The sequence below is a fragment of the Nelumbo lutea genome, chromosome 7 (genome assembly GCF_056320005.1).
Source record: "Nelumbo lutea isolate HS-2025 chromosome 7, American lotus-T2T, whole genome shotgun sequence".
NCBI classification, from domain to species: domain Eukaryota; kingdom Viridiplantae; phylum Streptophyta; class Magnoliopsida; order Proteales; family Nelumbonaceae; genus Nelumbo; species Nelumbo lutea.
The window spans coordinates 25,729,965-25,742,864 of NC_142690.1; the positions used below are offsets into that span (position 1 = coordinate 25,729,965).

Here is a 12,900-nt window from a genome sequence, read left to right on the forward strand (position 1 = left end):
TCATCATTTTCCATCGCTAAAAATCTCATAGAACTTCTCAATTTTAGATCTTAATTCGACTTTCATTACATATCTCACATTTTATTAGTTCTTTTAGTACAAAATTCAGAAAAATAAGTGTTTAAAATGACTATAGTTCATTATTATTTATGATATATGATAGATTTTTTATCGGCTGCAAGTTTTGGGTGGCAAACATTAGAGAGGAAATGAAAAATAATATTCCGAAAACATAAAAATATGTTATTAAGGTTTTAGTCTATCGGATTAGGATTAAGTGAATTGCTTATTTTGGAAGAATGACATGATAGTACGTAATAGGATTATACAACTATCATGGATCTAAGCAAATCAATGTATGATATATCATATATAACATGTATTATAGAATCGGGTTTCAGTTAGATCGAGTTCATGAATTTCAATCCTAATCCTAATCCAAATATCAACTCGACCCAAATTACAGCCTTAGTGACCCATCCAGCCATTCTGAATCCACCCTACCATCATGAATGGAGGGAGGTAAAGGATTTTGTCTACGGGCAGGGTGCCCAAAACCTCCCCGTTGCCATTCGTTGCAAATATTACTGAATACACCCTAGCCCCTAGGTGGACTCAACGTTTTAAGGCAGCCAATGGGCGCTTGTTTTTTTTGGTCCGGCCTGGTTTGATTGCTACAACTGGGTTCGAATGCCACATAATCCAGTTTATCTGGTCTCACTCTCAAGTCTCATCCGCCCACGAAAAAAAGATGGAAATCGGAGCACATTGCAGCGGCCGGTGGTTGTTCTTAAAACGTAGTGTGAACGCTGCGACAGACGTGTAAGCCTCTGCAGAGGCCTTGATCTCCCATTTGGCCAATGGCGACTCGTGTTGGTTACAACTTAGAATTCGTTAGACAACGTCTGAATCAAAAGCCAACACGTCCACAAACAGCAATTATTCTCTGACCGACCATTGCCCGGGTTTTCAAAGTTCGGCTCACCCACCAATGTACACGTGTCAAAATATATCACCTAGCCATTTCTCTGATCTCTAACTCCATACTGTCACCACTCACCAGTCACCAGTCGCCGTATTAATATTCTCTTCCTTTCTTCTCATTAATATAAGAGCAAAAGCTAAGGAGTTGAGGCCGATTTGGCTTCAATATGGCCGCAGCTGCTACTACTTGCGTTGCATTGTTTGTAAGTGTGCTGGCTCTCACCGAGCTTGTGAGATGCGTGGCCGGTCAGATTAGTGTTGGGTCGATGCTTTCAGCAAAGGAAGACAGGGTGTGGGTGTCGGAAAATGGAACATTTGCTTTTGGTTTCACTCCGGTGGATGTGCAAGACCGGTTTCAGTTGGCAATTTGGTACGCTCAGCTTCCCGGCGATCGAACTGTTGTCTGGTCAGCTAACCGGTAATTTCCATTAACCAACTGTTTTTCTTGGTGTGAGTTCTAAACATAAATCTATATCATAAGGTCTGAAAACAAATTAGGTAGGTTCTTAAAAAATCAATGTACATAAGCTATGGCCTGGTCAATTAATTTCCTATCTACAAAAAAAAAAAAAAAACCAAAGGTCCAACACCCTTAGAAACTGCTCAAAATTTTGCAGGAAGAAAGAACCATGAACTCTAAGAAGATAACTAAATTGCTCCATTGCTTGTATTTGTGCTTGGACATGGACTCTGATAATAGATATCATGTTTCTCTCCATAAACCACTTTTTTTATGGTTTCAGAAACATATATAGATTGTTTTTTTAAATACAACCAATTTAGAGTTCATTTTCTTTGTAGTCAGAATTGAAATCAGATTCGAAATGATTTATTTTTATAGTCTATTTGGTTCAGGCAAGAATCGAAGGCCCCGTTTGCTTTTTGGTAAACTATTTACTCGAATAAATGTAATTATTTGGGTAAGTTTTTCTTGGGAAACACTTACATATATTTACCTATGTTCTTTGATTTCTTACGTAAATAAGGTAATAACCATTTTAGCCACAAAAATCCACTACTAAAAGGGGTATTTTTGTCTATTCAAATTTTAGCAACTTTCCCCTTAGGTGGAAAAATTATTTACCCATCTAGGAGATGGGTATCACTTACCCCAATAAATGATACATAGGAAAATAAACATTTCTTGATCCCCACATAAATATGAAAATAGAATATAGGATTGTTGGTCAATGGGAAGTATCAGTTCCCATTGACCAACTTTCCCCCTCCCAAAATCCGAAAAAAGGATGCCCCAAAATAGAAATTAGAATCAGCTGGAATGGGATTTTATTCCCAAAAAAGGGCAAAATATCATTCCACCAAGAATATGAATGGGATTCCGATTCATGATTGCAAGACAGACGAAGAAACCATATCGGATATGGCCATATGGGCTTGGGCAGTTGCCAGTTGGGCTTTGATGATTATTCGATATTCTGAGTTGAGTTATTGCCACATGCATGTAGGAAATAGCTGATTGGACGGCCCCAGTTGTTGCTCAGCCTGCAAGTAGGCAGTAGCAAGTTTCTAGGAGCTTTGTCAAAGGTGGGTGTGGGGTGAGGCATTGTCGTAGGTGGGGACCAGAGACAGACCGGCCAGGCCCATGATGTAAAATCCTAGCCCACCTGGCCTTGAACCTACGGGAAGGAGGCAAAGGTCAGGCCTATGATGTAAAATCCTAACCCAGCTGAATGTGATGGCTGTTAAGGAGGCTGTGGTATCAATGATAAGAGCACACGTCATGGGTCTCATATATATATTTTAGGGTAAATTGCAGATGGTTAACTTAGGGGGTAGTGAGAGATAGATATCTTGAACTTTCAATTGCAACATCTGTTAGTATTTCGTCAGTTAAACACTACATAATGTTAAAAATACTGTTCTCGTATATTTTAGAAATCATTTTATAGAGTAAAATTATCATTAGAAAATGCCATTATCAGGAAATTTGAATTTATTATCTGCTGTCCACAAGAAAATATCATGATGGGGAGATATTCAGTTACTTAAAAATGATTTCAGAAATATACAAAAAAAAGTATTTTTGACATTATGTAATACTTAATTGATAGCATACTAATACTAATGGATGGACCTGAGTGTCTATTTTTTAAAATTTAGGGTAATCAAATATTGCAATCGAAAATTCAAAGTACATACTTAATTGAGTGTCTATTACCAGCCAAAGTATTGGGAACCTATATGTAATTTACCCTATATTTCATTTTATTAGTTCCACAACCTGCCGAACAGCTATTGCTTTCAGGATAACTGAAACGAAAATGAAAATCAGCTCAAAATGGCTGCAAGGCTTGTACGTTTGGTGTAAGGACTCTCTTGAATGGGCTGGATCCCAATCTTCTGAATATGGAGGCCCTGGCCCAGGCCCACCTGTTATTAATGGGCAAAAAGTCTAGATTGTAAATCTATGACTAACTACGATAGAGTATCGCATCATATCTTTCCGGTGACCGGTATCATACTTTCCGGTGACTGGTATCATATACGAATCCAAAATATATACCCTTTTTCCTATTTTCGTCGCAAAATCTTTCGCGCGTCTTTGACTTATAGTCAACAATTTCGTTTTTCTCTCAATCATCTAATTAGAAATTCACCGGTCGGAAAAGATGCAATCGTGGAGCTTGACGCTACCGGAAGCCTCGCACTTATCGATCAGAAGACACTCGTCTGGACGTCAAACACCTCCAACCCGGGCGCAAAATCGGCAGCCATGTTAGATTCAGGCAACCTAGTCCTCTACAACGCCACCCGCCACGTCATTTGGCAAAGCTTCTCTCACCCATCTGACACGCTCCTCCCCGGCCAACCGCTAACGGTCTCCACAGAGCTAACATCCTCGAATTCACCTTCCCAGGGAGGTTGCTACACCCTGAAGATGCTCCAGCAACCCACCTCACTGAGTCTTGGACTGACGTACAACTCGCCGGAATCCTACGAGACAACGTTGGAGTCTCACAATTACTCGTATTGGTCGGGACCCGAGATATCGAATGTGACAGGGGACGTCGTTGCGCTTTTGGATGAATCCGGAAGCTTTGGAATTATGTACGGAACCTCGTCGGCCGGAATTGTGTACGTGTACAAGAACGACGGTGACAATGGGAATGGGGGCTTGCCATCGTCAGGGAATAAGCCGGCCTCTGGATCCTTACTCCGGCGGTTGACGCTCGAGACGAACGGGAATTTACGTCTTTACCGGTGGGACAACGATTTAAATGGATCTCGCCTGTGGGTTCCAGAGTGGGCGGCTGTGTCGAAGCCGTGTGACATCGCCGGAATCTGTGGCAATGGGATATGCACTCTAGATGGAAGCAAGACCAATGCGAGCTGCACTTGCTTGCCAGGGACCTATCCTGTTGGACCTGACAAAAGATGCTCGGAGAGTTCATCGTTGAATGCCAATTGCAATAATTCTCATCGAAATTCCTCGTCTCGGTTCAAGATCACGACTGTGCAACAGACCAACTACTACTTCTCTGAATCGTCTGTGCTCGCAAATTACAGCGATATTACAACAACCTCAGAGTGTGGTGATGCTTGTTTATCAGACTGCGAGTGTGTGGCTTCAGTGTACGGTCTCAACGAGGAGAAGGCTTACTGTTGGGTACTGAAGAGCTTAGAGTTCGGGGGTTATGGAGACCCGGGCTCGACCCTGTTCGTCAAAGTTGTGGCCAATGGTTCAGAAACACCTGCAGACGACACCAGAAGATCTGGGGGTTCCTCAGAACATTCTGATAGCCGTCGCAACAAGGTTGTGATTCTCCCAGTTGTTCTCTGCATGACTGTTGTTACTGGGTTGCTCTGCTTCTTGTTATATTATAGCATTCGCGGGCGGAGAACCTTAAAAAAAGAACTCGAAAGCTCTTTAACAGTGTCAGGTGCTCCTTCGAACTTCAGCTACCGGCAATTGCAGAGTGCCACCACCAATTTCTCTCAGTTGCTCGGGACAGGTAAAAATCAGGTTTATCAGTTTCGGAAACTACATGTCAAGATTCAAGAACAATGAATGGTTTTCATTAGAAACAGAGTAAAATGCATGATCTCCAAATGAACCATGTTCTGTTTTTTATCTCTCCAGGGGGTTTTGGGTGTGTATTCAAGGGAGTACTTGGAGATGGGACCTTGGTTGCAGTAAAGAAGTTAGAAAGGGTTTTACCTCATGGAGAGAAAGAATTCATCACAGAAGTAAATACCATTGGTTCAATGCACCACATGAATTTGGTTCGCCTGTGTGGCTTCTGCTCAGAGGAACAGCATCGGTAAAGCTTTCCTGTTACTAGAATTCTTTTCTTCGTTCTTTTCTCTCGCTTGTTCTACTATCAATGCAAGATGAATTAATTAATCCTAACTCCTGTTGCAGGCTTCTGGTGTATGAGTTCATGAAAAATGGATCACTGGACAAATGGATTTTTCCCAATTCATACAGTAAACGAGACAGGCTACTGGATTGGCAAACTCGTTTCCACATAGCCATTGCTACTGCACAAGGAATTGCGTATTTTCATGAGCAGTGCAGAAATCGGATTATCCACTGTGACATCAAGCCAGAGAATATTCTGTTAGATGAGAACTTCTGCCCAAAAGTATCAGATTTTGGTCTGGCCAAGTTGATGGGAAGAGAGCACTCTCATGTCGTTACCATGGTTCGGGGCACCAGAGGCTACTTGGCTCCGGAATGGGTCAGCAACCGTCCTATTACAGTCAAGGCTGATGTTTATAGCTATGGCATGCTTCTTTTAGAGATCATAGGCGGCAGGAGAAACCTGGATATATCTTTGGATGCAGAGGATTTCTTCTACCCTGGATGGGCATTCAAGGTACCCTCCCAATTCTTCAAATAGTCTATGTCAGTGAATAGAACCGTCGTTGACCCCGACGGTCGGATGGTTTGGCCCGGTAACCGTTCAGGCAATCGGTTCTGTTTTACCCCAAACTCAGTCACTGGCAAAAAACCGTTGGATCAGTCAACAATCCATTGATCCGGCTGGTTGAACCGTTGAACCATCGACTCATTCAATGGTTTTTGACCGTTTTTTTATTTTATTTTATTTTTATCAGAACAGACCATCCGTTCGAACTAGTTGATCAAACCGTCAACCCAGAAACCAGTGACCAAAACCATTACATTTTTGGGTCGTTTTTCAAAACCACGAGTAGAACAGATATTCATGCTTGTCTTCATAAAACTAAAGAGCACCCTGCACCCATATCATCATCATCATCATCTAAGCCTTATCCCAGCTATATATTGGATCATTACACCAACTGCAATTACATGAATCTTGTTTCGACATTCCATTCTGTTCAATATGAGACTGAATCTGCTACCCACAAACTGTTTCGGGAAGATCTCCCTTGCAATTCATGGAGAGATGTTCCCAATACACATAGTGGTTGTTTTCTGTGGGCAGGGATGTGGAAACAGTTTGTGGGCAGCAAATCCGAAGTGGTTCAATGCTATATTCATTGTTAAATTATGACCATTTAAACCCACCCACGGAACACCATTGCCGTGCATTGGGAACATCTCCCTATGAATGAAAAGGGAGATATTCCCGATGCACAGCTGTGGGTAGGGATATGGGAACAACTTGTGGATAGCAGATCCGAGCTCATTTAAACCATTTCTCAGAGATCACATCTCCGCCCCACAACGTCTCCACGTGTATTAGGAACATCTCCCAATGATAGTACCAGCTTCAATGATGTCACCATCGGGAGATGTTCTCAATATATAGCGGGGATGTGCTGTGGGGCGCCTCCTTGTGGGGTGGAGGTGTGAACTCCATTTCTCACTACTTTGACCCATGTCCATTTTGCTCTGCCCCTAGACCTTCTAGCACCTGCACCTTGTAACTGAATGCTTTTCTCTTACGGGTGTGTTTTAGGTGGTCTATTATGTGCATAACCAAACCATTTTCGTCTATCTCTCTCATTTTATCACAGGATTTATTCCTAAGTTCCTTCAAATGACTTCATTTTCTGAACCTATGCTTTCTAGTTTTAAAACGAATACCCACATACGAGGTTCAATTTTGGAGTTGGGACTGACCTTTGTAATGACTACTATTGTGGGGGTTCAACCATGCATGTCATCAAAAGCTAAATTGTTCAATTCTTGGGGAAATTAATCTGATTTATGGATGCTTTAATTTATGGACAACCTGAGAGACGTTTTTCTTTGTTAAGTAGTAACCTTGCAAATATTGGTTCCTCCAGGCGATGACAAATGGAACACCAATGAAGGTTGCAGACAAACGTCTAGAAGGAGCAGTAGAGAGAGAGGAGCTGGTGAGGGCCATGAAAGTTGCGTTCTGGTGCATCCAGGATGAGGTGTTGATGAGACCCTCAATGGGAGAAGTAGTCAAGATGTTGGAAGGATCAATTGAGATAAATGAACCACCCATGCCTCAGACTGTATTAGAATTGATTGAAGAAGGCCTAGATCATGTGTATAGGGCCATGAAGAGGGAGTTTAACCATTGCAGCTCCTTCACCATCAATAGCCACCCATCATCTCATGCTACATGTAGTTATTCTACCATGTCACCAAGATAATCAACATCAACTGAAACTGGCTTTTGCAGGCCAAAAAGATGAGACCAGTTATTCCATATAAATTATTACACCGCACATTTATACTATCTAATGTTTTGCATTGAAGTCATTCACATTCTTTTTAGACTGTTTGGTTTGAAGGAAAAAATAAGGATAGGAAGGGACATGTAGGGAAACCTTTACAAACCTCGTATAGGTTTCCCTACATTTTCCTACCTTTTCCTTCAAATCAAATATAGCCTTAGTTCGTTGGAGAAATGAAGGAATCACCGGCCGTTTGGAAAAGGGAAGGGCAGCCAAATGTAATTCATGATGACGATAAGGCCCTAAACCGTTGAAGTGTTGTAAACTATTGGTGGTGTCCTTGTAGTGTTGTAAATCATGTTTATAATTTCTGTTCTTATAGATCACTCAATTCTTTCTTGTAATTTGAATCTATATCTATACTAGTTAAAGAGTACAAATAGTCTCACTAATATTTCTGAAACTTTTTGAGGATAAAATTTTTTCTTCCATATTTAAATTTACTGATAAAAAATGAGGGCACAAGGTTAATCAATTACTAGTATTAAATGAGTTGAAAAGAGACAATTATAAGATATTCAATGCATTCAATTTTTTCTCTTTAAATCCAACATTTAAGGTATTAATTTGCATTCAACTTCATTGAATCAGCAATTTTATTTCTTCTCATCATCAAATTCTATTATTAAATCCATACATAGTAAATTAAGGGAAATTGTCTAAAACTCACCATGAGTTTTCAACATTTCTCTTAAACTCACCACAACTTTTCAAAATGTCTAAAACTCACCATGTTAGTAAGTTTTTTATTTTCCAAAACTCACCTTCCGTTAGTGCACCGTTAATGCTTCTTAACAGAGGTGTCCATGTCAGCATAAATAACAATTTTCATGACCAAATTACCCTTGAATTGTGAGTTAGAGGAAAAATGGTCTTTTCCAGTTTTCAATTTTCTTGTTTTTTTTTTTGTATTTTTAGTGTTTTTTATAATTTCTATTTCTTTACATTTTCTATTTTCTACAATCTATAAATTTTCTTGTATTTTTGTTATTTATTTACAATTTCTGTGTTTTTCTATAATTTTTATTTTCTGATTTTGTTTTTCAATTTCTATAGTTTTTATCATTTGAAAATAATTTTTATTTTGTTTGCAATTTCTATAATTATTATATTTTTTGTAATTTCTATGTTTATATGTATTTTATATTTGAAAATATTTTTTGAACTTTTTCTTTTTTCATGTCTAAATATTAAAATGGTAATGCATTAACACCCGTTAATTTATTTGTATATATTTTATTTTTTCTATGAAGGTTAAAATGGTTATATATTAACACTCGTTAGTCTATTTAACGTCAAGTTAGTGACATGGTGAGTTTTAGATATTTTGAAAAGTTGTGGTGAGTTTAAGAGAAATGTTGAAAACTCATGGTGGGTTTTAGATAATTTTCCATAAATTAATAATCTAATAACATAAAAACATACTTTTAAAATCTATGTTGTCACAATTAAATAATAAAATTCAAAAACATATAAAATGCAAACAAAAATTGAAAACATATTTAACATCATATATTCGACATATTAAACAATAATAAATATGATAAATAAGGAATGTTTTTATTAAACAATAAATAAGTATGATAAATAAAAATTTTAAAATAGCAACGATGGCTCTCTCTCTCTCTCTCTCTCTCTCTCTCTCTCTCTCTCTCTCTCTCTCTCTTCTTTCTTTTATGTGTCCTAGTGTATGTAAACTGGGACAAGTAGAATAATAGATAAAATGATTTAAGGACTGGTTCTAATTGGATCCAACTCATTGGCAATCCTAGATTTGATATTGTTTGTTTGTGAGAAGTAAAATAGAATATAAAATGATAGGATCAATAGGTTGAGTTCACATCTGCACCCCACAAAACATGCCCCATGGGTGTCCCACAACATATCCCAACTATGGGTGCAACTTGGGCGGGCTCAGCCCAACCCAGAATTTTACACGGGTTGGGCTTGGATTTTTGGTCCTCGAGCTGGGCTTAGGCCCAAGAAGTCAGGCTTTTTTATTTTTTGGGCAAGGCTCGGGCCTAGCCCTTAGATATCCCAAGGCTGGCTAAATTATATACATTTATACATACATGCATATATATATATATATATATATATATATATATATATATATATATATATATATATGCATAAATGCATTTATATATGTATAATTCTAGAGTGCGTTCATTGACCAACCCGAGCTCGGCCCGGGCCCAAGCCCGACTCAAGTTCATCAAATTACAAGGCGAGCTGGGCTCGGGTTGGGAAAATCGGGCTTGACCTTGGGCACGGGCCTTAAGCCCAAATTTTAGGGTTGGGCCTAGGTTGGCCATAAACCCAGCCCAACCCGCCTGACTTGCACCCCTAATCCCAACCGTGTATTGGGAACATCTCCCAATGACAAGTATAAGATATGTTCCCAATGCACACTGTTGTGATGTGTATGTGGGGCACCCAACATGAACTCTACTAGACTCTTCACTCTATAAAAGAGGATGGTAGCAAAAGGAAGGTTGGTTGTTTTGAGAATAAGATAGGAAACAAAATGACGTGGTTCCTACCTTTATATGAGGAGTCTGTATTTCCTACCTATGACAACTCTACCCACACCTACCCACATAACATTGCATCAATACATGGGGACGTGTCATCCTCTTACATGTTATTATGCACCGAGAGATATTCCCAATGCATGGATAGTGTTTTGTGGGCAAGCATGGATAGAGTTCTTGTGCGCAAGAGATCCAAATCTTATATGAGAGGAAATCAATGTATGACGAAAGTGGTGCAGATTTCGCATTGATAGGAATGCAATGTTTTTCTTTTTTTTTTTTTTTTTTTTTTTTGATAAAAGCTAGCAATGCAAATCATAGTTATAAACAAATGGATGAAAAACATCAGATGTAAATTTTGCATCCGGTTTAGATTTATACCGCAAACATACAGATTATGAAGCGTAGAATTTTGAGGATTTTTCTTGGCTCATTCAAGGAAGGAAGAATTCATCCCCCCATGATTTTTTATTGGACCAAGTCAATTAATAAGCCAACTAGGATTAAGAGAGGGCCACTTACACAACTAACAGTGACCTCACCCTTAGTTTTTCCCACCGCTATCTCAAGAGTTTTTCTTTTATAGAATTCAAATCAAAACAGAGCAGAATTTCATTTGCAATTTCCCATCTCCAAAAAAAACCTACACCAAAGCAACTTGTTAGGTGATTTCCCAGCTCTCAAAAGTTCAAACAGAATGATTCTTGTCTACATGTCCATTTGTTTAATCTACTTAATAGTAGTGTTAGGTTTGATTTTTTTTTTTTTTTGAGTAGCATGCTTCATTCAATCCCTATATATAAGAACATCAATTGGTCATTCATCTAACCAGTACTTCTCTTTTCTTTATTTATTATCTTCTCCCCATTAGACATTGTTGAGAAAAGGGATATGATGAAGGGTAATTTTTCACGACCTAGTAAGAAGGGGACACGTAGACGCGATCTGCTCGAGGGGTGACAACTTAGCCAAATGAACCCAGTCCGCAACATTCGGAACTCGGATGTTCAGCCACCTCGGCGTAGAGACACCTTGACACTCAATCCAGTTTAGGACTAAAGAACCGAAGTACCAGTTCGAAGCTAAAGAGCCAAAATGCCACGTAATCAGCTTGAAAGGCCTCCCCAACGAACCCCGAATTTATCGGATCACAACGAGACTCATCCTAGCTCCACCTGAATCGGAGGTCAATGATAAACTTTATCAACACATTGCTCTCCTTCAAAAATGGAACAGATCTTATCCGCATAGCCTGGAGATCCCAGAGCTCTTTCATAAGGCCCACGACTACTCCATTATATAAGGACATAAAACCCCAAGGCAAAGGTACGCATGATTATTTTACTCACTGGCACTCAAGCACACAAGTATTCAGCTCGCATCCACAGTATAGTATTGACTTAAACATCAGAGCAACCTCACCAGATTAGCTACCCTAGGTTATCTAATTTACTATTTTGCAGATTGGTCCAGCTTGCCACGCAACTGGAGTTTGGATCGTCTTCCAACTAGGAGTATCTAGATCACACACCATCAGGATACTTGCAAAGTGATGGTGTGTGATCTGGTGCTCCCTGTTGGTAGATAATTCTAATGTATTAAAGTCTTCTATAGCAATAAAAGATACATAAAATCAAATTGTGGAGGGATTTGAGCATCCCATAGTTACTAAATCAGTTGTTATTTAGGTGTTGTTTGGTATTGGGGTGTTGCGTGCTTGTTTCGAGCCCACATAGGTGCCACATAGGATATTCTGCTTCAATGGTCAAAAAAAACCTATTTGGTTAGACCATTTTAAGTGAGAAACAAGTGAAAATAGAAATGCCTAGAAATATGCATAATTCACAACCACTCAAAAACACCAAAAAGGTGTTTCAAGCAAGAGGCTAGTGTATCTTGCAATGAAGATGTGACGTGGCAGCAACATTGCTGATGTGAACTTTTTAGCATCTTTCTTATGTAGGTGAAACCATTGCATGCTATCCTACATGACAGCAACACTGCCAAACCGTTTAGTGGCCATTTCTAGTGAGGTGTTGCACTGTTGTTTCCCGTAGAAAACACCTCACTGAAAACAGCCACGGTACCGAACACCTACTTAGGAAGTTTCTTGTTTTTTAGAAGGCCTAATTAGTAGTTTCCTATTGTTTAGGAAACCATTAGTTTAAGTAAACTATTATTTATCTAAGTACATATTCCTGGGAATTCCTAGGATTCTAATTAGTAATTCCCAGTTTTTTTCTCAATTAAATCCCCAATGAGTTCCATATACAGATGTAACTCTGTCTAGAACATCAGAACTTAATGAGTTAATTTTTGTTTTTTGCTACTTGAAGAAAACCAGAAACTGAACAACCATTCAATTCTGGTGAGTAGTGCCTTCTTGGCACTGATTGAGGTTGTATCAAGTTTTTATTTTCTTTAATAATTTTTTTCCTTTTACTTATCATAAAAAAAAAAAAAAAGAATAACAAAACTGAATGAGTTAATCTTTACTCTTCTCTATAGTTGTTTTTCTTTCTCCTCTTGAATCTAATATTGCGGAAACAAGTGATTTCTTCTTTTCTTATTGTTATTTTCTTGCAATTCTTTGTTGCTTGAAAAAAACCAGCAACTATTATCTAGGTTTTCCCTAGATGTAGAACATGTTTTCTTGGATTTTGAAACAAGGCTACCTACCAACCTTGCCATCTGTCTACCAACCCCTACATTA

At 38.9% G+C, this 12,900-nt stretch overlaps 1 protein-coding gene across 2 annotated transcripts; it reads left to right on the forward strand.

Moving 5' to 3' along the window:
- The first annotated feature begins 1,121 nt into the window (after positions 1-1,121).
- On the forward strand, positions 1,122-7,657 carry LOC148845776 (Protein kinase superfamily protein). Of its 2 annotated transcripts, none has more exons than XM_088955548.1 (5): positions 1,122-1,402; positions 3,595-4,958; positions 5,087-5,267; positions 5,369-5,825; positions 7,228-7,657. In XM_088955548.1, the coding sequence occupies exons 1-5, from the start codon at positions 1,152-1,154 to the stop codon at positions 7,564-7,566; spliced, it is 2,592 nt and encodes an 863-aa protein (XP_088811674.1). In that variant the 5' UTR covers positions 1,122-1,151; the 3' UTR covers positions 7,567-7,657. The 2 variants fall into 2 exon arrangements, with proteins under 2 accessions (XP_088811674.1, XP_088811676.1); XM_088955550.1 differs by having other exon boundaries at positions 1,143-1,402; positions 3,615-4,958.
- Positions 7,658-12,900: the final 5,243 nt, after the last annotated feature.